The sequence below is a fragment of the Clupea harengus genome, chromosome 1 (assembly GCF_900700415.2).
Source record: "Clupea harengus chromosome 1, Ch_v2.0.2, whole genome shotgun sequence".
NCBI lineage: Eukaryota > Metazoa > Chordata > Actinopteri > Clupeiformes > Clupeidae > Clupea > Clupea harengus.
The window spans coordinates 14,809,134-14,833,193 of NC_045152.1; the positions used below are offsets into that span (position 1 = coordinate 14,809,134).

The 24,060-nt window shown below is 42.5% G+C and overlaps 2 protein-coding genes across 2 annotated transcripts in view; both read left to right on the forward strand.

The window, feature by feature from the left end:
• The first annotated feature begins 13,506 nt into the window (after nt 1-13,506).
• Nucleotides 13,507-18,195, forward strand: LOC116220253 (pancreatic secretory granule membrane major glycoprotein GP2-like). Its single transcript, XM_031565687.2, has 7 exons — nt 13,507-13,723; nt 15,816-15,935; nt 16,107-16,291; nt 16,518-16,678; nt 17,110-17,355; nt 17,638-17,804; nt 18,008-18,195. The coding sequence occupies exons 1-7, from the start codon at nt 13,507-13,509 to the stop codon at nt 18,133-18,135; spliced, it is 1,224 nt and encodes a 407-aa protein (XP_031421547.2). The 3' UTR covers nt 18,136-18,195.
• Nucleotides 18,196-20,452: 2,257 nt separating this feature from the next.
• Nucleotides 20,453-24,060, forward strand: part of becn1 (beclin 1, autophagy related) — a 10,771-nt gene continuing 7,163 nt past the window's right edge. The window contains exons 1-3 of the mRNA XM_012835846.3: nt 20,453-20,547; nt 21,026-21,214; nt 21,316-21,380. Of these exons, the coding sequence (XP_012691300.1) occupies nt 21,088-21,214; nt 21,316-21,380 (192 nt within the window). The 5' untranslated portion in view covers nt 20,453-20,547; nt 21,026-21,087. The remainder of the gene's footprint in view (nt 20,548-21,025; nt 21,215-21,315; nt 21,381-24,060) is intronic.

A 24,060-nucleotide genomic window follows, 5' to 3' on the forward strand; every position in this document is an offset into this window, starting at 1 on the left:
TGTGACAGGTTACTAGTTATTCACGAGTGGTTTTATTCCTGGGAGAAGGCAAACAAATTTCGATAAAACTTCTATTATGTTTCATTTTTAGTAGCATGTAGTACCAAACGAGCTTAAGTTAATGTTCTGTTTACTTGGCAACGGGTTTTCTATATTTCTCCACGTAGATCAAACGAGTGACAATGCAGTTCATGACGGGAGTTGACAATTCAATTCAAAAGAAGCTTTATTGGCATGACCATAACGTTGTAGACTAGTATTGCCAACGCATTTGGGTTGGATATATAAAAGTGATTACATAAACAATACATATATAAGTGATTACATAAACAATACATATATCTTTACACAAGTAGACTAGCTACTACCTACTTACCAGTTGCCACAACAACTGTAACAGTACCTCACGACAGCGAGCAGCTAATGCTAGTTAGTTAGCTGCTACACGAATTTGCTTAGTCAACAGCTAATCTTAGGTGTGACATCACACAACCAAAACAAGATAGATTGAAAGAGTTACTGTACACGATGCAGACAACACATTTTGATGGATGAAAGCTTTCTTTATTTTTTTTAATTAGTTTGTTACTTGGTCTGTTGTCCTTTTGAACCCCGCCATCTCCAACTCTCCCCCTATTTCCTCATATAGTTTAGCTTTCCTTACTGCCTCCCCAAGTTTGTCTTGCATTTCTGTTGATGACAAAATCGCTATCAATGTTTTTATTTCATCGGTGATCCACTGCTGGATGGATCTTTCATTTATGTTTTCACCGTTTTCACTCATCCTCTTGGTTGACGGTGGAAAAAAAATGGCGGCGAAAATATCTGTTTCTGGTGTGGTAGCTCCGCCCATAATCTCGGGACGAACCCGACGTCACCGGTTCTTGTTTCTGGCCCACCTAAAAGCTGGTGCTGACTTCGAACCTGTTTTTTGGAACCGAAGCCAGCTTTTTTTGTGTGGAAAACGGAAGAACTGGTTCCAGAGTTGGAACCAGCCCGGAACCAGCACCGGCCCGGCTTTGGTGGAAAAGGGGTAACTGAAATCTGGCGTCCAAATTACAGCGAGAGGAAGGAGTGGAGCAACATCCTTGCAACATCATCTGGGACACTGAAGCGTCAACATCAAGATACCCCTGTCGCTGCACCAGCAAAGAGGAGCCCGTTTGAAAACTATTTCAACAATTGCACTATTAATGGCGATATACAAATTAATGTGAATAAATAAGCACCCCTTTTTTGTCGGTAGCGCAAGTGTTCCATCTGGCTGTTGCGTGGCAACGATTTATTTAGGAGCTATACTTTGTAGTGGCGGAAGAATTATGGTTTGTTATTAAACTATTTTATTTCTTAAATTTAATTGTCGTTATTTAATGAAACCATATCAGATATTTGCTTCGCGTCGTGCCTAACAACTCCCCTTACCTGTTCTAAAATCAGCGCAAAACACGGCCTCTTGGGGCTTATTGCTTAAATATATGTCTATGATATATGTCTATGATTAGGCGTATATACGTGTTGGATTTAACGGTCGAATTAGTTACTTCGGCTATTGTATTGAAAAAGTAGATAGGTCAAAGAGAAAGCTATCAGAAACATGGATAGCACTCTGACACGGTAACGTAAACAGACGGTCAAGGTGCTGAAGCGTTCTTAAAAACACTGATGAAAGGCACGATTTGGTGCGGCGACATCTGAAAAACACATACTACACAATGAAACTCGGCGGCGACCTGACTCCGAAATTATAACAACCTGTTAGTTAAATAGTGTCTGTTGTCCCTGTTGCAGGGGCGAATCTAGGTTCCCACTTTTGGGGGGGCTAAGCCCCTAGATTAAACCTATTATTTTTCCTGACCCAGCGAAACTATGGGGGTCTGGGGGCATGCTCCCCCATAAGACATTTTTGAAAATATCCTTTTAAATAGTGTCCTCTAGTGGGTTTTAGGAAGAGAAATAAAAACATTCTCTAGCCCTTTGGTTGCCCTAGGCGAGATTGAGTTTTGCGCCCCCCCCCCCCCCCCCCCCCCCACACACACACACAATCACTTAACTTTGCATAGCAGTTTTTTCACCCACTTATAATTATACTATTCTACATTGCAGTTCAACAATAAATGTTGCATGGACAACAAACACCAGAATAGTTTCAGAACATTTTCTTTTTTATTAGTTTAAATAACTTATTACACACTCAAAGTTAGGATTAAGTTAACTCCATAAACTATGCAAAACACTCTTAAGCACCTGTAAGGACATTTAAGCAAATTATGACCCTCTATACCCTAACTATACCCTCTACAAACAAAAGTGCTTTTATGGATACTGTACGTACCTCTACAAAATATCTCAAATACCTCACTACAATTCTTCCAGTCATTTAGGCCACTCCTAATGAGGTGGTCATTTTTCTGTGAAAAGAGCTTGCAGCAGAAGCAATAAAGAGTATTGTTTTTCCTTGAATATACAAGCCAGCTTCTCTTGATTTTCTCCCCATTTACTAATTTCCTGTAGAAGTGGTTGTGGTGGCAGCTTCTCCCATCATCTCTTTTTGGAAATGTAAAGTCTGGACTGGTCTGGTATGGTCCTCTGCAAACTAACTCTGTCCTTACCGGATCACAGAGGGCTGGCCAGTCAGCAGGATCTATAGGTTCTCCCTGGATAGCAGGAATTGTGGAGGGTGAGGTGTCTGCAGGCGGCAGTGTAGTTTCACTGGTGCCCAGAGTGCTTGATGTGGTCCTGGATGTCCCTTCACCTTCACCTGTATTCAAGCATATTGTATAGCCAGACAAGCGGTGTTTAATATAATAAGTGAAATGATCATGAATGTGGTTGAACTTCTTTAAGAAAACAAGCTATTGTATTTAATACACGCTAACATGTTTCTATTGTACTTTAAAGTATGGATGTGGCTTGAATAAATACTATTAAATAGACTCACCTGATGCAGGCTGTGTGTTCCTGGCCTGTGTGTTACTGGCCCCTTGAGTACTACTGGATGTCCCTTCTCCTGCAGCTGTATTTAAACACAGAGTTCATCCATGCTGTTCGTTACACAGTTGCATTTGGTCATTTCTATCATCCTACCACATAGTTGCATTGTACAAATACATTTTATCTGACCATGTAACTTGTAGTAGATATATTACAATTACTGCCACAAGGCTAAATAATACTAGGCTACTGATTACAATTAGTAGTATTAATGTGATGTGATTATTAAAGTAATAATTGCTAATAATAATAACAATAACAAAAACAGCAACAGTAGTACTAGTTGTGTAGGCTACTTACAAAGTTCAGAGGGAGGCGAATCAGGCGTCCTTTCTACAGCGGCCTCTGCAAAAATTGCCTGAGTGCATCTGGCCAATTTAAAACAAAAATAAACAAAATTTTTAGTATATTCCTGGGGAGGAACTGTACAGAAGGGTGAACACCACCACTATCCCCAAAATGGTTACTGTGTGTGCACCTGCTAGTTGTGAATTCACTAAACAGAACTTATGCCATTTATAATTAATGTAGACAGCAACTGTACTTTTCATAACTAGCATACGTTATCCAGATATTGGTCTTTTGACATTTACATCCATGTAGGTTATCAGTGAAGTTACGTTTGCTAGTAATAGCCTACGTAGCAAATTAGCAAAGTAACAGTCGCTAGCTAGCTATAGCTAGCCTAAGTGACAGCAATGAAACGTCCAATATTAGGTGATGCACAATACTACATGTATTTCGTTTGACACCTTAATGACTGAGATGAGAAGACTTACCTCTATACTTGGCTTTCTTTTCCTCTTCTTCCTTTCTTCGTTTTCGTCCCTGTGCTCCAGATGGTATTGACCGCTTCATTTTTGCGAATGTCACGTAGCTGACACGCTCACGGCTCACCCTGGCAGTGTGCAGGAGCCCTCACGTAACTAACGTAACGTAACGTAACTTAACGCAACCGCGACAAATGATCGACAATAACCATCAATTCAATCTAAAAATCAGGTTGACAAGTAAACGTGTGGCTGAAGGGGCGCCCTAGGATGATCATGATTAATAAACATGTTTTGATTTGCTTGTTATTCTAACTATGATTAATGGGAAGTAGGTCCAAGGGCGACACTAGGGCGCCCCCAACCCATTTGTCGCCCTAGGCAGTCGCCTAGTTCGCCTATAGCAATCGCCGGCCCTGCGCGAGACTGTTGTTCATAGACTTCAGCTCTGCATTTAACACCATAATCCCCTCCAAACTGATCACAAAACTCAGTGATCTGGGCATCAACACCTCCCTCAGTAACTGGATTCTGGACTTCCTAACCAACAGACCTCAGTCTGTCAGGTTAGACAACAACACCTCCTCAACCCTCATCCTGAACACTGGTGTCCCACAGGGCTGCGTGCTGAGCCCTCTCCTCTACTCCCTTTTCACCTACGACTGCACAGCTGTACATGGTTCTAATATGATTGTAAAGTTTGCAGACGACACAACGGTGATTGGCCTCATCAACAACAACGATGAGTCGGCCTACAGGTAAGAGGTCCAGCACCTGGCAGTGTGGTGTGCTAACAACAACCTGGCTCTCAACACCATGAAAACCAAGGAGCTAATTGTGGACTTCAGGAGGACCAAAGGTGGCGCACACACCCCGATCTGTATCAACGGGACGGAGGTGGAGCGTGTCGCCAGCTTTAAATTCCTGGGTGTCCACATTACCGAGGACCTCTCTTGGACCCTCAACACCTCAACCCTAATCAAGAAGGCTCACCAGCTTCTCTTCTTCCTGAGGAGATTGAAGAAGGCAAATCTGTCTCCTCAGATTCTGGTGAACTTCTACCGCTGCACCATTGAGAGCATCCTCACCAACTGCATCTCAGTCTGGTATGGCAGCTGCTCTGTGGCAGACCGCAAAACTCTCCAGAGGGTAGTGAAAACTGCCCAACGCATCACTGGTTCCCCACTCCCCTCCATCGAGGCTGTCCAGCGCAAAAGATGTCTGCGGAAAGCGCGCAGCATCGAGAAGGACAGCTCCCATCCCAACCACAGACTGTTTGCCCTCCTCCCATCAGGGAGGCGCTACAGGGTCCTCCGTTCCCGGACCAGCAGGCTCAGGAACAACTTCTTCCCTGCGGCTGTCACCCTGCTGAACTCTGCATCACGGTGACCCCCCCTGGCTACCCCCTCACATTCCTTCCTACAGTGACTGTATTCCCCCCTCTACCCTGGCCTGACTGCCACACACCTCCCCCAGCCACTGAACATTTGCACTAAAACTGTTCATTTGTTTATATCTATTTATTTAAAATTGTTGTCCATATCCATATTCACCGTACTTATATCTTATGTCTCCTACCTCATTTATAACTTCTACTGCCACTTTCACCTGTACTTCACCTGCACTTTACATACTGTATATCTATATCATATATCTATATCACATCTGCACTAACCACCACTATTGCTGCTTACTGTTCATATTACTTATGTCTTATACCATACTGTATATATTCTATTTATCTATTTTTATATTACCACTTTGCACATACTCTGCACTCTTCTGATTTTGCACTTCTGGTTAGATGCTAACTGCATTTCGTTGCCTCAGTACTTGGGATTTGCAGCTCAAGTGAGTAGGCTAACCTTGTAGGCTAGAGTTCACTGGCTAGTTATATCTGGCTGAGCTACTGAGTAGGGTAGCATACCCACAGGATCAATGAACCGGTATGATAAAAGAGAGCCACGACATCTATAATTAACTTGTGATGATTTAACCATTTAGTTTCTTCTAATATTTTAAACTTCATGTGCTATACCTTTATATCCAGCAGCTGATTATGGCAGCTTTCACCAGCTTGGGTCGGAAAGTCTGTTTACTAGACGTTATAACCGTCTGTCTGCACCCTCGCGAGGCTCACTCACGCACTCACGACCAAACAGAGCCGTGCGCTTGCCACCACAGTCTCAAACAGGCGGGAATTCCTGTGCTAGTCGAGACTGTTTTATTTCAAACTCTAAAAATTAAACAAAATAAGTTCACTAAATCGGTTGTTAGGTGTGAATTTGACGATCTCAAAATAAAAACAAATATATATTTTTTGGGGGGGCTAAGGAAACTTTTGGGGGGGGCTCCGGTGGTCATCAGCTCGTAGGCGATGATGAGCTACATGACAAGGCAAAACGTCTGCCTGACCACTACAACAGGGACATAGCAATAATGTTTCCTGCACAACTCCTATCATTCAGGGCCTGTTTTAGAGCACAGATCGCGCAGCAGTCCTCAGTCTTCCAATTTGCCAAGATGCTGATTGTGGATTATCACTCCGTAACATCCACCTTCGGTGAGGTGTGCACTGCCCTGCTATTGTTTCTGACATATGTGACAGTGGCAACAGCCGAGTGATCCATCCTTTTCCAAATCGAAACTCATTAAGACCTACCTGAGGGGCAGCATGGAGCAGGAGAGGCTGAATGGGCTGGCTATCCTGTCCATTGAAAAAGTATATCATGCATCACCACTTTTATGTTTGAAAGGCATAATTTGGCTTGCAGGTGTGCTGTGCCTCTTGCTGTGCTCAGTCAGCCTGTCGGTCTTGACGTTCAGATTTTGTGCCTAAACTAGCTATATCGTATCGTCTCGTCACATGATCAAATAAAGACTTGACATTCGACAAGATATACTGTATATTACCCAGCAATCATCATAGCATATCTGTATATGACAAAAATAACAAAGCAAATAAGAAATTATTCATTTAATTGAATAGTTTTTTAAATAGTTTCCATAGTTTATGTAGGATAAGTATATAATTATGTTATAGATTGCTACTGACTATTTCCCTCCCCCAAAATAATGAAAACCATGACAGTGATAGGTTTGCCAATTGCCATTTCGAGGGGATATATAGCATAGGGTACTCACTAATATGTACTATAATTTATCTTTGATCACGGGGGTGTTTACTTAGTGACAATGTAATGCAGTCACAATGCAAACGATACTTAAATATCTGACGAAGTAAGATCGCGGACTATCCCTACCGGACGCATTTTTTAGGTCTCAAAAAGAGGACATGTCCGGGCAAAAGAGGACGTCTGGTCACCCTAAACATGCCTCCAAGCTAAGAGTGGGTCCTTGTTAGCGTTCCTAGCCTAAAGTAGTGTATGGCCTCTCTAAGCATACTTTTGTGTTTGTGGATGTAATGCTGCATACTGTTTAGAAATCAGCAGCTGAAAGGAGTGGGTCCTGTCCTGCTTGTGAGAGAGACCAGGTGCAGCGGTCACCATGGGCTTTGCCATCTGTGTGTGTGCGCTATCCGCAGCGATGCTGATGATGGGTAAGACCTCCTAAAGCCGGTTCAGGCAGATTCCTGCACACACACTGGATGTAATGTTCACTGCTTTGTGCCATTCTACTGGAACTAATATTGTATTCTTTTTCTTTGACAGGTGAATTCACAATGGCCCAAGGTAGGCAATTAATTCAGAATTATTCAGCAATGAATGGAATGAAGCCGCACCTTCAACATGTTTTCTGACTTAGGCCTTAGGCCCCAGCTTTGGGTTTTTTCACAATACAATAAACACAATAGGTTTGCAAAGCTTTAAGTCACCTTAAAATCATCTTAAGACATGAACCATGAACCATGCATTTTATAACAAATAATAATACAGTAAGTAAACAGACAAGTGAATAGTCTTGTAATCACTCTACACAGATAATGTTATTTTTAAAACTAGAAAGTAATTTGAAAGAACAATCTGATAGTGTGTAAACTCTATTGGCATTGCAGGGGTAATTTTCCTCTGACAGACTTCATTGTATTACCAGAGAATAGTCAATTAACAACTAAAATCCACTCACAATCAGGAAAGGTAGTTTTAAATGAAGAAAAGTATCTCCTATGAACTGGCCATAAATCATTATTTCTAGATTAACTTGTATTATGGGATAGATGCAGTCCAAACAGTAAACTGCCTTAGAAAGTGTTAATCGTAAGTCACTGTTTGCTGTAAAATGATCTTGCACTGTGTGTCGCCTCCTTTGTTCTCTGAGGACAAACACAGAACAGAAATACTCACCTGCTGGCACAGATCCAGATTTGACCCTCATCTCATTTTACCTGCTGTGACTATGTTCACTATGAAGCCGTTAAGGGAGACAGGAGCATGACCCATGTTCAAATCTGATTACGCAAGAACAATCTATCACCTCTCTGGATTTGATCCTTTCCTTTATGATTGGAAATTAATGGAAGAATCTGCACCTTTGGACACTAATACTGTCCTTAAATAGTTACAATAGAAGTTACAAATATTCACACTAATACTGACCTTAAATAGTTACAATAGAACACTAATATTGTCCTTAAATAATTTCTATCGTTTCCTTTTTTTAAATGATCTAAACTGTAACATAACACAAACACCATCTTAATGTACACAAAGCTATAGTTTAGTTCAAACCACCTACTGAATAGTCTGGGCAGCTAGTCGGATTGACAGGTGTGTTTATCTGCTGAATAGTCTGGGCAGCTAGTCGGCTTGACAGGTGTGTTTATCTGCTGAATAGTCTGGGCAGCTGGTCGGATTGACAGGTTTGTTTATCTGCTGAATAGTCTGGGCAGCTGGTCGGAATGACAGGTGTGTTTATCTGCTGAATAGTCTGGGCAGCTAGTCGGCTTGACAGGTGTGTTTATCTGCTGAATAGTCTGGGCAGCTGGTCGGATTGACAGGTGTGTTTATCTGCTGAATAGTCTGGGCAGCTGGTCGGATTGACCGGTTTGTTTATCTGCTGAATAGTCTGGGCAGCTGGTCGGAATGACAGGTGTGTTTATCTGTCCTTCAGCCCTCCTCTTTCTCTCTCCCTCTATGCCTAAACTACTGAAGGCTCTGGCCAAGGAACGGGCTGCAAATCCTCTGCATCCAACCTCCACAGGGAAACACCTTGCTCTCCATCCAGCCTGCTGACAGTCACTGACCAGTCCTGCGTACTTAGAGAGCTTCCCCTCAAAGGCTTCTTCCAAGCGATCTTCCCACGGGATGTGTTCCAGGGTTCCTCGCTTGGAACACAGTGGGCATGCTGGTGTCTCTGCTATGCCCCATGTGTGCAGATTTGACGGCATTGGAAGCACGTCATACACTGCCTGGATGAGGAATTTGATGCGGTGAGGCTCGGCTTTCCAAAGCTCAGCCCAGGTCACTTTCCTTTCAACCGCATTCTCCAATCTCGTCCAAGCTCCTTGTTGCTTCATTCCCACTGCCTTGCAGGTTCTCGTCTCCTCCACTGCTGCTCTCACCTCCTCCTGAACAAGTCGTCGCCCTTCCTCCCCCCTGGTGTTCATTTGGGGAGTTGGAAAGGATCCTAGCCCTGCTCGACCTCGTGTGACCACTCCCACCAGGCTCCTGTGATGCAGCCTTGCATCTGCCTCTTGAACCGCTTCCTCTGCCCTCCATTTCCTGCCAGTCCTCACTTGGATCCCTGCTTTAGCCACCGGATCACTTGAGGCCCTATACTCAACCACTTCTCTGGCTCTAGTTACCTTGAATTCCTCCTCCAAGGATTTGAAAGGCAGTTGCAGTTTGTTGGTGTTCCCGTAGAGTGCAATGCTGCTCAGGCTCCTTGGTAATCCAAGCCATCTCCGGAGGAGGTTGCTGACCCTCCTCTCTAAGGTCTCAACTGTTGAGATAGGGACCACGTAGACAAGGAGGGGCCACAGGATCCTGGGAAGAATGCCATGTTGGTAGACTCAGGCTAATAAACATATCCCCATCAAATTATTCATTTAATATTTATTCACTTAAGGTTACTATTTATTTTCCCTCACACTACACACACACAAACACTTAAAATGCACAGAAACAGAACTTTACCACTCTTTAAACATTTAAACTTGAGCAAACTGAACTTTAACAATCACACACACACACACACACACACACACACACACACACACACACACACACCTCTCTCCCTCCCTCCCTCACACTTCACACACACAAACACTTAAAATGCACAGAAACAGAAGTTGAACACTCTTTTAACATTTAAACTTGAGCAAACTGACCTTTAACAATCACACACACACACACACACACACACCTCTCTCCCTCCCTCGCTTCAAAATCTCTCTTCGTCAGAATCTGAATCAGATTCCATTTTCTCCTGAGGTGACTTTCCTTCTATGATGCAGATCGCCTCCTTATATGATGCAAATCGCCTCATTGTGGCATTTGGAGGTTCTGTGGTCCTTGATACTCTCCAAGTTTAAGTTTAGTGCCCACAATAAAGCTGTTTATCTTGCTGCTGGCGAAGCCTCCGCTTTTCCCCTCTACTCATTGAAAAATCACCTTTAAACTTTTGGTTTATGAACTTGAGTTGTCTCCTCTTGCGTAGGCCTACTGACATCAGCCTCTGTCTTTACACCTACGATAAAGCCACATTGATATTAAAATAGTCTGTTAGATTAGGCTATTCATCTTTGTAAATGAATGAACGATTGACTGACAAGGAAGTGCGCTCTGGCTTTGAATATCATATCCAATCAAACTGGCGGTTAGTGGCCCGAAACTTACTCTGATTGGTTGAGATGCAGGAGGAGATGAGAAGGAGACTTTACCGGGACCGCTAGTAAGCAACAACACTAATTAGGTAGGCTGCCTGACGACCGAGTTGATGATTCAATTGCGTCAATTATGTTTGTTAAAGTGGCATCTAGTGGTGAGGTTGCTGAATTGCAACTAGCTGAATATCTTTCCCTTTACAAGCGTGTGCGAGTACCTATGGTGGCCGTCAAATGCCAGAACAGTGCGAAAAGCCCTATCTTGAGCCCGTGTTTTGGTTTGTCCGTTCTGGGCTACTGTAGAAATATGGCAGACTCTGTGGAAGAGGACCCCGTCCCTATGTAGATAAAAAGGGCTCATTCTAAGCTAACAAAAACACAATGATTCATAGTTACAGGTTATTATACACTTATGGAAACATAAATATGAACACTATATTTCATTTGTACAAATAGATACAACTAAAAAACGACACACTGTACCTTTAAATGCCCCCTTTGTTTACCTGCCACCGTGGCTGGCAGATTGATCAAATTCACCAGCATTTGGCCGGAGCAAAATTCCATCCCTGCCATACGCCATCAAAATGAACTTTTACGATCTGAAGATGAAATAATGGTTTCCTATATAAAGATACAGTGTATGTGCAAGAAGGAGTCACCACTACCACCAGTAGGGGGTGCAATGCTAACTATATATTTTTTATGTTCTTGATCTCTGGAGTATGTCTCCTTATGATGGCAACATGGATCTGATGGATGTAAGATTTTACAGCCTCTTAAGTAGACCTCCTATTAAGTGGATTTCCTTTTTTTCTGGTGGAAGATGAATCACTATGAAGGAGAAATCCCAAATGTTATGGGGGAATTACTTGCTGACATTTTCCTGCCTTTCAACTAATAACTCTATTTTGTTTAATGTATTCAAACAATACATTCAAAATGAATTGAAATAATTATACATTTGATAAAGTTAGGTTTATGGACATAAAATAGTCACACATGTTGAAGTGTAGCTAACTGCAATATTACGGTACACAGGCACACCAAGCTCATAAAACACTATATTTGTTTAGACATGATAAAGAATTATCATTTGACAACAACAGCATGCAACATTTTGCCACTTCAGGAGGTATGATTTTAGTTTTGGTATGATTTCATTTTCAGAATCAGAATCAGAATCAGAATGGGATTTATTGCCAAGTAGGTTTACACCTACTTGGATTTTTTTCTGGTGTGAAGGTGCATACAGTAAACATAAAACATAAAAACCTAGAAACACAATAAGTACTACACATAACATAAAATCACAAATAAGTACTACACATAAGAAAAGTACTACACATAAGAACCAAAAAAACACAATATATACGATACAAATATATAAACAATGAATATAAAAAAAGTAAAGTGGAAAGTAGAGTGCAAAAGCAAAACAGGAGTGCAATGTGAATGAGCAATGTGCGATGTAATGTAACACAGACTTAGGGTGTGGGGGTGGGATAAGAGTCCAGGTCAGGTGGGGGTCCCGGGCCTTGTTAATAAGGCCAACTGCAGCCGGGAAGCTGGTTTTGTGGCGTGAGGTTTTGGTCCTGATGGACCGCATCCTCCTGCCGGAGGGAAGAACCTCAAAGAGTTTGTGACCCGGGTGGGAGGGATCGGCCACAATCTTACCTGCCCGCCTCAGGGTCCTAGAGGCGAACAGGTCCTGAAGAGTTGGAAGATTGCAGCCAATCACCTTCTCGGCAGAACGGATGATACGCTGCAGTCTGCCTTTGTCATTGGCAGTGGCAGCAGCGTACCAGACGGTGATGGAGGAGGTGAGGATGGACTCGATGATGCAGGTGTAGAAGTGCACCATCATTGCCTTTGGCAGGTTGAACTTCTTCAGCTGCCGCAGGAAGTACATCCTCTGTTGAGCTCTTTTGGTGAGGGAGCTGATGTTCAGCTCCCACTTGAGGTCCTGGGAGATGATGGTGCCCAGAAAGCGGAAGGACTCCGCAGTGTCGACTGGGGAGTCTCTCAGGGTGATGGGGGTGGGTGGGGCTGGGTTCTTTCTAAAGTCTACAACCATCTCCACTGTTTTCAGAGCATTTAGCTCCAGGTTGTTCTGACCACACCAGGTCACCAGATGGTCAATCTACCACCTGTAAGCGGACTCATCCCCACCAGAAATAAGCCCAATGAGGGTGGTGTCATCCGCGAACTTGAGGAGTTTGACGGACTGGTGACTGGAGGTGCAGCTGTTTGTATACAGGGAGAAGAGTAGAGGGGAAAGAACGCAGCCTTGAGGGGAGCCGGTGCTTATGGTTCTGGAATCAGAGACATACTTCCCCAGCCTCACATGTTGCCTCCTGTCAGACAGGAAGTCTGTGATCCACCTGCAGGTGGAGTCAGGCACACTCAGCTGGGAGAGCTTGTCCTGTAGCAGAGCAGGAATGATGGTATTAAAGGCAGAGCTGAAGTCCACAAACAGGATCCTGGCGTAGGTTCCTGCGGAGTCCAGGTGCTGGAGAATGAAGTGAAGGGCCATGTTTACTGACTCGTCTACAGACCTGTTGGCTCTGTAGGCAAACTGCAGGGGGTCCAGGAGAGGGTCAGTTGGTCAGTTGGTTTATGATCAAGTGAGGGACAGAGACACACCTGTCGTTCCCACTAGTCACCCAGGCTGTGCACTGTAGTTTTTCGGTCCAGGATGGACCACCCTGCAAAAATGTAAGAAAAGCTTTCACAGCACGACATGTACAACTATATTGTAAAAAGAAACCAATTAGTGTGCTAGCAAGATCTTCTCAGTGCCATCCGTGCTGTTGTTTTTGTTTTAAGGGGTTTTGCATGCCTTTTATGTTAGCTTGCTAGTTTACTACTTACTGCTGCTTTAGCCTAATATTACAAATATATTGTATAAAGTACAAATAAATCTTTCTTTTGCTTATACAACTAATCTGATTACTGGATATGAATATTTCAAACACAGGTTCTGTGACTACCAGCCCTGCGTTTGACCCTTGTCACAGCTACACTGTGCTGAATGACGCCTGGAGGGCCACCACTAACCAGAACCAGTCAGTGATAAGGTGCGACCGTAACGTCCAGTGGCAGGGTTGGTACCGCATGTTCCACCAGGGGGCGAGCGTTCTGATGCCTAACGTGTGTGTGCCTGACCAGCGCTGCGGTACCCATGCACCTCTCTGGCTGAACGGTCCACACGCTCGCCCGGGAGAGGGCATCGTGACCAGAGAGGTGTGCGGACACTGGAATGGCGACTGCTGCCATTTCAAATCAACATCCATCCAGGTGAAAGCGTGTCCAGGAAGCTACACTGTTTACAAACTAGTGAAACCTCTTAACTGCAATCTGGCATATTGTACAGGTAAAATGCTCTTTTCTGATATATTTACTATAGTGTGTTTGTGTCCATGTTACATTCACCATTGTTTCTCCTGGGAAAAGATTTTCATCTCTCATATCTATTATCTAAAACATATCTCCATACGCCACGCAGATGAAACTGCAACTCCTGCTGCTGTAACTACCCCTGCTCCATCCACTCCAGGTAAGTGATTTAACTAAACCTGCTCCAACCAGTCTATGGCCAGTTTGTCAGATCACATTGCTGTGTATTGTTTGATTTTCCTTCATACCTTGTGTGTGTGTGTGTGTGTGTGTGCGTGCGCAGATGTTTTTGTGATGTTATTCATTTCTGAGATGCTTAATATCCTTTATGTGGTCTTAGGAATGCAATACTGTCCTCTTTTTGCTATTCGAGTGCATTTTTGTCAAACTGACCACTGGTAGTGTATTTGTGTGTGTGTGTGTGTGTGTGTGTGTGTGTGTGTGTGTGTGTGTGTGTGTGTGTGTGTGTGTGTGTGCACTTATCTGAATCCCACATTAGTTCTACACACCCCTCAAGACACATCAGCTAATGAGAGTGATCCCTGTCAATGAATGAATTTAAAATATCAAAATGAATTATACAATCTGAAGATGAAATAATGGTTTCCTATATAAAGATATAGGCTAGTGTATGATCCAGAAGGAGTCACCACTACCACCAGTAGGGGGTGCAATGCTAACTATATTTTGCTGATGTTCTTTATCTCTGTAGTATGTCTGTACTGCTGTAGTGCTGTAGGACTATGGATCTCTAAGTTTCCAACTCCTCCAGGTGTATTTTACCAGAGAGCAAGAGGGAAAGACACATAAAGCTACATAGAAATGTTGTATACCTATCATTTTGCTTAGGGGGTAACATACAGTATGTGGTCTACAAGGCTCTGGTCAGTTTGGCACATTTCATAGTGATTTGTGTACTCCAGGGATACATGGCTTTCAGAAAAATAGTGAGCATCCCCCTCTGTGGTAGGGACAACCCTATTTTGGGGCCCTTGGCTCATACACTGCTACGTACAAATGGTAAACATATGTCATATTGTACAGGTAAAATGCTCTTTTCTGATATATTTACTATAGTGTGTTTGTGTCCATGTTACATTCACCATTGTTTCTCCGGGGAATAGATTTTCATCTCTCATATCTATTATTTAAAACATATCTCCATACGCCACGCAGATCCAACAACTACAACAACTGCTGCTGCAACTAGCCCTGCTCCAACCACTCCAGGTAAGTCATTTAACTAACCCTGCTCCATGTCCTTTTAATAAGTGTTGCAATAATTACTTTTCATCAACTGCTTATCTGGTCTTCTTCTTATTAAAATATTTGTGTTCATCTAAAATTGTCATTCCACCAAAAAACTGATCAAACAAAATCACATAGGACCTCTTCACATTAAATAAAGTAAACATTCCACTGGAAGATTCTGTTAATAATAAAGATGATAAAGTATTTAAAAAAACAAAAACAAACTGATGAATCAGGCCATACACCAATCACTCAGCTACAGGGACAGGTCTTTTCACCTACTTGTACCTCTACCATTCCACATACTGTATGCTAAAAGAAAGAAGGTTCTCTCTCTGAATAACAACCTGACTGATGACCAAATTCCAAAATAGTCAAATGAAGTTTCCTCAGATGAAGTGATGGTTCCGTGGGGACACACTTGACCTGCAGTACAGTACTTAGTGCACATTAGGCCTATTCTGCCTATTAGAATGACTTTCCTACTTTAGTGTTACAATTAGTGGTCTACTGATACATCCAGGTTTGTTCACCAATCATATTTTACCCCGTTTATTTCGGCCTATGCCTATTTGAATTAATTCTACTAATACATCTGGATTTGCCATGTTTTTGAGCAGCTGTTGTTGACCCCTGTGAAGAGCTGTACTGTACTGAGGACGAGTGGTGTGGCCAGAAAGATGGAGTCTACGGCTGCCTCTGCAATGAGGATCACCCGAGACCTTATGCTGAGTCCTATGGTAAGGTCTAATATGACTACGGACATTGTTACTACTAATGGTACTACTGCTATTAATATTACTAGATGTTGGATAGAAGTGTATTATATCCCTTCTTTATTTTCCCATATCACTCTTCCCCCCACCTTATTCACATCTTTCCATCTTTCTCTCTCTTTCCCTGTTTCTCAGACTCCGTGGAGTACTGTTCCAGCAGCACAGGCACCATGTCTCTGTCTCGCTGCCAGCTGTTTGAAGAAGGCTTCTCTGCTGTCGCCCTCCACCTCAACGACCCCAGCTGCAACGGCACACTCCAAGATGGCAGAGTGGAGTTCCTCTTCGACAATGAGAATCACACTTGTGGAACCACTCTGAGGGTACAACAGCTTCTACACCAAAGATTTACAAAATAAGCTATTCCTTAGAGGAGTATTGTCTTGAAGTGTTAATCTTTGAGCAAAGCCAAAATACCTGGCAAAAAATGACAAAGCCCCCAACAGTTTAAATATGTTTACTCAGAATTCACAGCAGAATATGGATGAAACCATTGTTGGTTTCTACCAAAGACATTGACCCCTGTATGTGCTGTCTGTTGTCCAACAGAGCAACAGCACCCACTTCATCTATGAGAACTTAATCCAGGGGGAGGCCAACTCAGCCGGTGGCCCCATCAGCAGAGAGAGACGGATACAACTGCTCTTCTGCTGTGTCTACCCCCTCACTCAGGCACTCTCCATGGACATGGACATCAACCCCCTGGAGAGGTTGGTTTTGCCATTATGTCCGCACTTTTGTCTCACTTTTTCTTGGTTAGTTTGCAGTGCCTTTCTCCAGTGACCAAACACAATACATTGTTTTCATAAAGAACCAGTGATTGAGGAATAGGAGAATTTAGTCTCCATGAACTACTTATAAAACACAGTGCCCCCATCCAGATAGTAGTCTCCTATTCCTGACTCATGAAACACAGTGACCCCATCCAGATAGTAGTCCACTATTCCTCACTCATAAAACACAGTGCCCCCATCCAGATAGTAGTCTTTCACAATATTAAAAACAAAACACAAATACAGTGCATCAACTACTCTCCCCAAATTAAAGCCCCTCATAGAGGAACTATCACTATCATCAAAGCCTAAGCTTTCTGCCTGTCTGAAAATGAACTGGAAAAAACATTTTGTGTTTATTTCTACAGTGTTGTGACTAAGAAGTTACCAGGAGGTCAAGGAACCTACCGTGTCCGAATGATTCCCTATGAAGATGCAGGATTCTCTAATGCGTTCTCTGGGAATGTGACTGTGGCGGTGAACCAGCGGATGTACGTGGCTGTCCGCCTGGACGGAGTGGACAGCCGCCAGATCGCCCTGGTGATGGACTCCTGCTGGGCCACTCCTGTCAATCAGGCAGACTACCACATCCGTTGGGACCTCATCAGAAACGAGTAATTTGTACCAACTCACCAATACACCCACTCTTCCCTCTTACATACCTTACTACCAGACTATCACAAGAGCCTAAATGAATAAGGGACGTAGAGCTCTTACAACATATAAAACATATGCTATTTACCCTACCACAATATCACACGTGCTTACCACCATCATAATTTGAGTCCTTATTTGTCCAACCTTTTTTCTGTTGCTCATCATGTGGGTTTATACCCTTCTTCATAAGTCCCTATTGTCCTCACTGTCTCTTTTTCCATATGTTATTCCCCCTCTAGGTGCCCCAACCCCGATGACGACACAGTGGAGCTGCTTCAGAATGGCAACAGCACATCAGGTCGCTTCTCCTTCAAGATGTTCTTCTTCGTTGCAAACACCTCCAAGGTTTACCTGCACTGCAGCATCCACCTGTGCTTGGTGGCGAGCAACGACTGCACAGCCGTAAGTTCACCACATCTAAAGCACACCAGGAGAGAATCTGACTAGCAGAGTAATGTCAAGGTTTGGCTATAATTGTAGCCTAATATGTTCGTCACAGATGTTTTAATAAAATATAGTTTTGCTGAATGTTTGTCAGATTAGGAGCAAATGTTAAAAAGATAACTATTCTGTTCCTTTTCTCTTCCTGTTTACAGCACTGTTACCCAGGTTACCCCCAGAGGAAGCGTCGCTCTGTTGATTTCCATGACAGCGCCTCCATCTCACTGGGGCCTCTGGTTGGGCCAGTGGCAGAGCAGGTAAACATGGATAATTCAGCACTGACTACACCCAGCTAGTTGGCAAATGTATGTGTGTGTATGTGTGTGTGTTGCGTGTGTGTGTGTGTGTGTGTGTGTGTGTGTGTGTGTGTGTGTACAGGCGTTTTGATCCTTTGTATGTAATTAGTGCTGTTAGGGATTGTAACCTACCTGACCCTAGATTAGAGATCTGGCCGTCCCACATTCACTTATTGTTGTCTGAAATGTTTCCCTTGAATCCAAATGAATTCTGTCATCTCATTTGTGGTTTTTTTCCCCAGATGGGAGAGACGTGAATGTCCCGAACCCTGTGAGGGTGTCTAAGGCCTCTGGTCAGTTTCTTGCCATGAAAAAGAGGAAGAAATTGTTAAGTGGTGATAAACATTAACATTGTATTTTGGTGTTTTCCTTAACTTTTTTGGTGAAGGGATTGTTCTTCTTAAACTAGCAACCCAACTATATAAAAGTGGGAGGATAAAGGGAGAGACAGACAGAGAGACAGAGAGAGAGACAGACAGAGACAGACAGACAGATAGAGAGACAGAGAGACAGAAGTTGTAATGGCCAAAGCTGCAAATAGACAAATGGCAAAACCCTCCTTCTTGCTTTAGCAATGAAGAAAATTCAAAATTCAAAGGGTTTGATAGGGTTAGGGTTAGATAGGGTTAGGGTTTGATAGAGGTTAGTTCCCTCAAGGGTCTGGTTTTTTAATACACTTTTTATGAATTCTATTAACAACATATAGCAAACGGTTGTCATGAACACACACATAAGGAAATCAAATAATAAAATATATTATTTTTGCCTATGCAAATTAGGACATATTCAATAAGTGTGGAGCTCATGTGCATATTCAAATTAATTTCAAAAGAAACTTGTAATACAAAAAAAGTTACTTTTCATCTATACTTTTACTATGTAAAGTTTTATTGTGGTGGGAGTAAAGGAAAAAAAATTAAGCCTATTTGGGTGTATTTTGGGCATATTCGATTAGTGTATAACTCATTTGCATATTCAAATTCATTTTCAAAGAAACTTGTGAGACAAAAATGTTTACTTTTCATGGGTACTTTCATTGTGTAAAGTTTTATTTTGATAGGAGTAAACATTTTTGGAGTGTATTGTTGCCTGGCATTATTAGCACACATCTCGGATTGATGAGAATTAAACATATTTCCTCAACTAGGATTTCTTAGGACTTTTAGTATGTTGTTCTGGACACCTCATAGAAATGATCTATGCTGAAAAAAATTATTTTGCAATTAGTTCTATTCAAATTGTGAAATATGATTCCTGAGGGGTTTCTGCCTTTCTGAATTAAAAAGTTAAAGGGTGGATTTATTTCAAGCTTTTTAAAATGGCTCCATTGTGATAATCCAAGGAAAAGGTGGGAAATAGCAGATGAGAAAGAGGCATAACACAGATTGCTGTCTGGCCCTATCGCCCTCTCTCTCTCTATGCTGTCTTCGTACTGCGTTTGCTACCTTGCAGGACTAGACAGCTAGCTTTAACTTGAATTTCAAGTGAATCCACAAGTCTAGTTCTTCTTGAGTTTACTGAAGTTATCAGCATGCAATTATTCATACAGGACGTTTGATTTTGTAAAACTGTCTGGAACCGACAGAAATAAAGAGATACATAAATTTCACGTCAAATAATGTGGCATAAAGGTAGCATATGTTTAAAATAGTCTAAAAACACAATCTTCTCCATCCAACCATGGTCTGCCATGGCAAAACTGGTGTGTTCTGGACACCGTGACACCAAGAACTTTACAAATGTTTCCCTTTGTAGACAAATGTATGTTAACCTCCCATTTGTCATTCTAGCATTTATTCAAAGTCCTATAGTGGTCAATAGGCCCCACGCTTGAAACCCTGCCAGGACAATTCCCAACTTTTTATTTCAGAATCTTGTTCTGCACCCTTTATTAAAGAGATTTGACCCCAATATGTTTGTTTTGTATTGTGTTGTAATGTAATTTTGTGTAAGCACATTGAGAGCCAAGTCAAATTCCTTGTTTGTGCAAACTGACTTGGCCAATAAAACCTGATTCTGATATTGAAGGGGTACAATATATTGTTTTCCCAGCCTAACAACTTTAGCAGTATCAGTGTATGTCAATTCGGCCTATAGAGGTAAATAGGCCACACTCTTGACAGGCTGTGAATGCCATGCGGACAACAATTCCACACGTTTTATTTCAGAATCATCTTCTACAACCTCTAATAAAGAGATCTGACCCCTACATTGAGGGGGGGGGGGGGTACAACTTCATTCGTCTTGTAGTAACGGACCTTTATTTTGACATGTTGGCAACAGTTTTTGGCAGCCATTGCCAAAAACCGGATGTTTGCTTTAGGATCATCTAGGCTGGCGTAACGCAACTACGCAATAACGCTGTTATTTAGGCTGGCGTAACCGGAAGTCCACAATAGAAAGAAAACACTGGTATGTTTAACCGATTATAAAAAATGTATCATAGTGTTTAGTTGCTACATGATATCCAGCATGCCATTCGTCCTCTTAAAATACTGCACTTAAGATGTTACTTTACATAAAGCTAAGTCATCGTCCACTGATGTCAATCAAGAGCAACTAGCAAGCTAGCTATCAACTGCAACGATGTATAATGTTAGTTGACGTTAAACAGCCTTTTCCCTAAAGTCACGCATTCGATCGGTTTGTGTCTATGTAAACAAGATAAAGGAAATGTTGGCAAGATTACTACATGTTATCCTGATTTTTGACAGGTGTCATAGCTAAGGTTAGTTAGCTGACCTAGGTAATCAGGCTAACGTTAACGTTGAAGAGTTTGAGATCATAATAATAATAAGAAGATAGTAATAGGCAGTTGACAAAGGTTGATGATTCAGAACTAGCTAACTAGATGCGAAAAACATATTTCAGTTAACGTTGATTCTTATAGCTGTTGTAGGTTTTCGTCGTGCACGGTCAGCCTTTTAACTAAGGATAGCACAAAAGACAGTCATGGAGGGCTCCAAGTCCTCCACCAGCACCACGCAGGTAAGCTTCGTGTGTCAGCGCTGCAGTCAACCCCTCAAGCTGGACACCTCCTTCAACGTGCTGGACAAGGTCACCATCCACGAACTCATAGGTATGAAGCATGTGGACAGCATTAAGCTAACTAACTCATCTATAAAGGTGTCCCGTTTACCTGTGAATTAACCATCAGTATTATCCTCCTGCTTTGCTCAGCTCCACTGGTTACTGTCACGCCGAGCAAACAGACTGACAACAGTGGAGGTGAGAGTGCACCAGAGGTGAGTGACTGACCCAGGTTAACCAGCATACATGTCACTGACCCAAGGTTAGTAAGTGCCTAAATAACCAACACTTTAGTAATTGGGTCAGGGTATTCTTCTTCTTTGAAACTGTAGCCAGGGTTTTTCCTGGGTCAAAATGGGTCTTCGGTGCTCCAAAATTTTTTTTGCGCGCTGTGTGCGCAGTCTGTGTTACCATGTCACCTTATTAGCTTACATTTTACCATTTCATAAATAATGAGAATATGCTTCAGGAAATCATTTTGCTTCCACTTTAGATTCAAATAGATTGACAATAGTCCAAGCCCCATGCTGCTATCATGTATGGTTCAAAGATTATCAAGGTTTACCTCTTTACATATATATGCAAACTACTGAAATGTATATCAATAGACTCTAGAACTAACCAGTGGTCAGAAATGGAACACACAAATTATGAGATTCAAGTTTATCTATTATTACTATTCATTTTTATTATACAAACCTACATAACATTCTTTTTGTTTTTATTATTAAAACTGTCCACAAATATGTTTAATAGTGTGTTTAACTTCTATTGGCCCACCAATGGAGGCTGCGTTGGAAATCAAACTTTTGTCAGCATTTTGAGTGGACATTTCATTTGCATTTGTACAGGTGTATTCGTGCACGTCGGGCTGGCCCTCGCAGCGGAACGACAGTTTACAACCGCACCGGTTTATCAATGATAATATTAATTCGAGATGCAACACAAATCTATCCGCTCTCCTCCGAACGAGCTGAGCTTTCATTGATAAACCAATGCGGTTGTCTGCCTCTCCCGAGGCCCCGCGGTCTACTGGTACTCGTTCAAACGGGTAGACAAATCAAATAATAGCCTACACCTGTGTAGGTCCTCAACATAGCAGATATTTTAATACATTGAAAGCCATGAATACTGAAAATGGAATGTTATGTTCAAAATCACCGCCGACTGATGAAGTCCGGATGCATACGCAAGTTGAGTGATTGGCAGCTGGCCGCTCTGTGCATTCGCGCACCTCACAGTTGCGTATTGTTCAGCCAAGAAGACACGCTTATCAACTCGATTACTATTGATCAAAACAGAACGAGGTTTCGGCTGTAGCCTATACTTGAAACAAACTATTGAGACCATATTCGCTTACATGCATTGCACGCGTGATGAATTGCGGCTTAATGGTGTTTTGAGCCCTCACCGTCGACTTCAAGGCAGCAGCTCACCCACCCCCTGAGCGAAATAATTCATATCTATAAATAACAGCTCACCTTTATCTTTTTAACCAGATTTGTAAACAGGTCGCGATCAATATTTTGCAGTACAATAGGCTACCTTGGTTAAAAATCGAATTACGGTAGATGCATGCTAGCATTGCGCTAAATAATTAGACAGCTAACATTAATTAGTGGTGTTAACATAAAGTCAGTTATTGTATATGGCATTAATATTATTCTAAAACACCTTCACTAGTTGTTTTAACCAGATTTGTAAGTAGGTTGTAAACAACATTTTGGAAGTGCCTTGGTTTAAAACAGCTAAAATCTAGCTACATTAAGTTGCTTGCTCAAATCTCAAATTCAAACCAACGTATTCTCAAGCTTGGAGCTGCCTCTGTTCAATGATTGGCGCTCAGGATTTGTTGTAGGCGCTCGGGAAAACGGCTTAGGCGCGCGCCCAAATTTTCTCTATGCAGGAAAACCCCTGTGTAGCCTACAAGAGATAGTAAGGTGCTGTACACAGAGCCACAAGCATACATACATAAACATCATGTTTTCACAATGCTATTATCATATTGATTTGGAAATTAATATCAAAATAATGAGCCCCTATACCCTCTCCCTATCCCACTTTCACTCTGTTTGCGCGTTCATGTCTCCAACAGCAGGCCTGCGCGAGTCTGCATCAATGCAGTCTTCCCAAGGATGTGCAGCTGTTTTTTCATGTCCATGGTGCACCTTGACTCCTCCTGTTGAGTTGTTTTGTGGCTGTATTAGTAATTACGTAAATAGTAATTGACAACAATGTCAATGAAACTGATGTTAGCAGCAGAAAGTAGTAAAACACAGATGACTGAAGAGGTAGAGCTGCCGAATCCAAAATGTGTGGGTCAGGATGGAATGGAAAAGTTAACATAAATAAAACTTAAAATGCAGCTCCCCACACACAAGGCTCCCCACACACACGGCTCCCCACACACGGCTCTCCACACACACGGCTCCCCACACACACACACACGGCTCTCCACACACACACGGCTCTCCACACACACACGGCTCCCCACACACTGCTCTCCACACACACCGCTCTCCACACACACGGCTCCCCGCACACACCGCTCCACACACACACACGGCTCCCCACACACAAGTTTTAAGGAGGAAAGAAATCATATATTTTCTGCAGCCTCCAAAACTTAAATGGTTACTATGTTTATTATGTCCTTGAAAATGATTGACGTTAAATCTGCCTTTCCAACGAGGGCATTCCAAACTTTGCCGCTGTATTACCCTATCCCTTCGTTAGGAGTTGCCTCCATAGCCACTTGTGACCACACACTATCCCTTCGTTAGGAGTTGCCTCAATAGCCACTTGTGACCACACACGGACTGGCAGTCCACGCTGCAGTGGGAGTGGGAGTGGGCGTGGTCCAGTTTGTCATGCCCTTTGTCATATGTTTTGCAG

What these genes read in the sequence shown, in the direction of transcription:
- LOC116220253 (XM_031565687.2), top strand. Translation starts at nt 13,507, where the DNA reads ATGAATATTTCAAACACAGGTTCTGTGACTACCAGCCCTGCGTTTGAC. An exon ending in ACCTTATGCTGAGTCCTATG is followed by an intron (nt 15,936 to 16,106) that starts GTAAGGTCTAAT and finishes CCTGTTTCTCAG; the next exon opens with ACTCCGTGGAGTACTGTTCC. An exon ending in TGGGACCTCATCAGAAACGA is followed by an intron (nt 17,356 to 17,637) that starts GTAATTTGTACC and finishes TTCCCCCTCTAG; the next exon opens with GTGCCCCAACCCCGATGACG.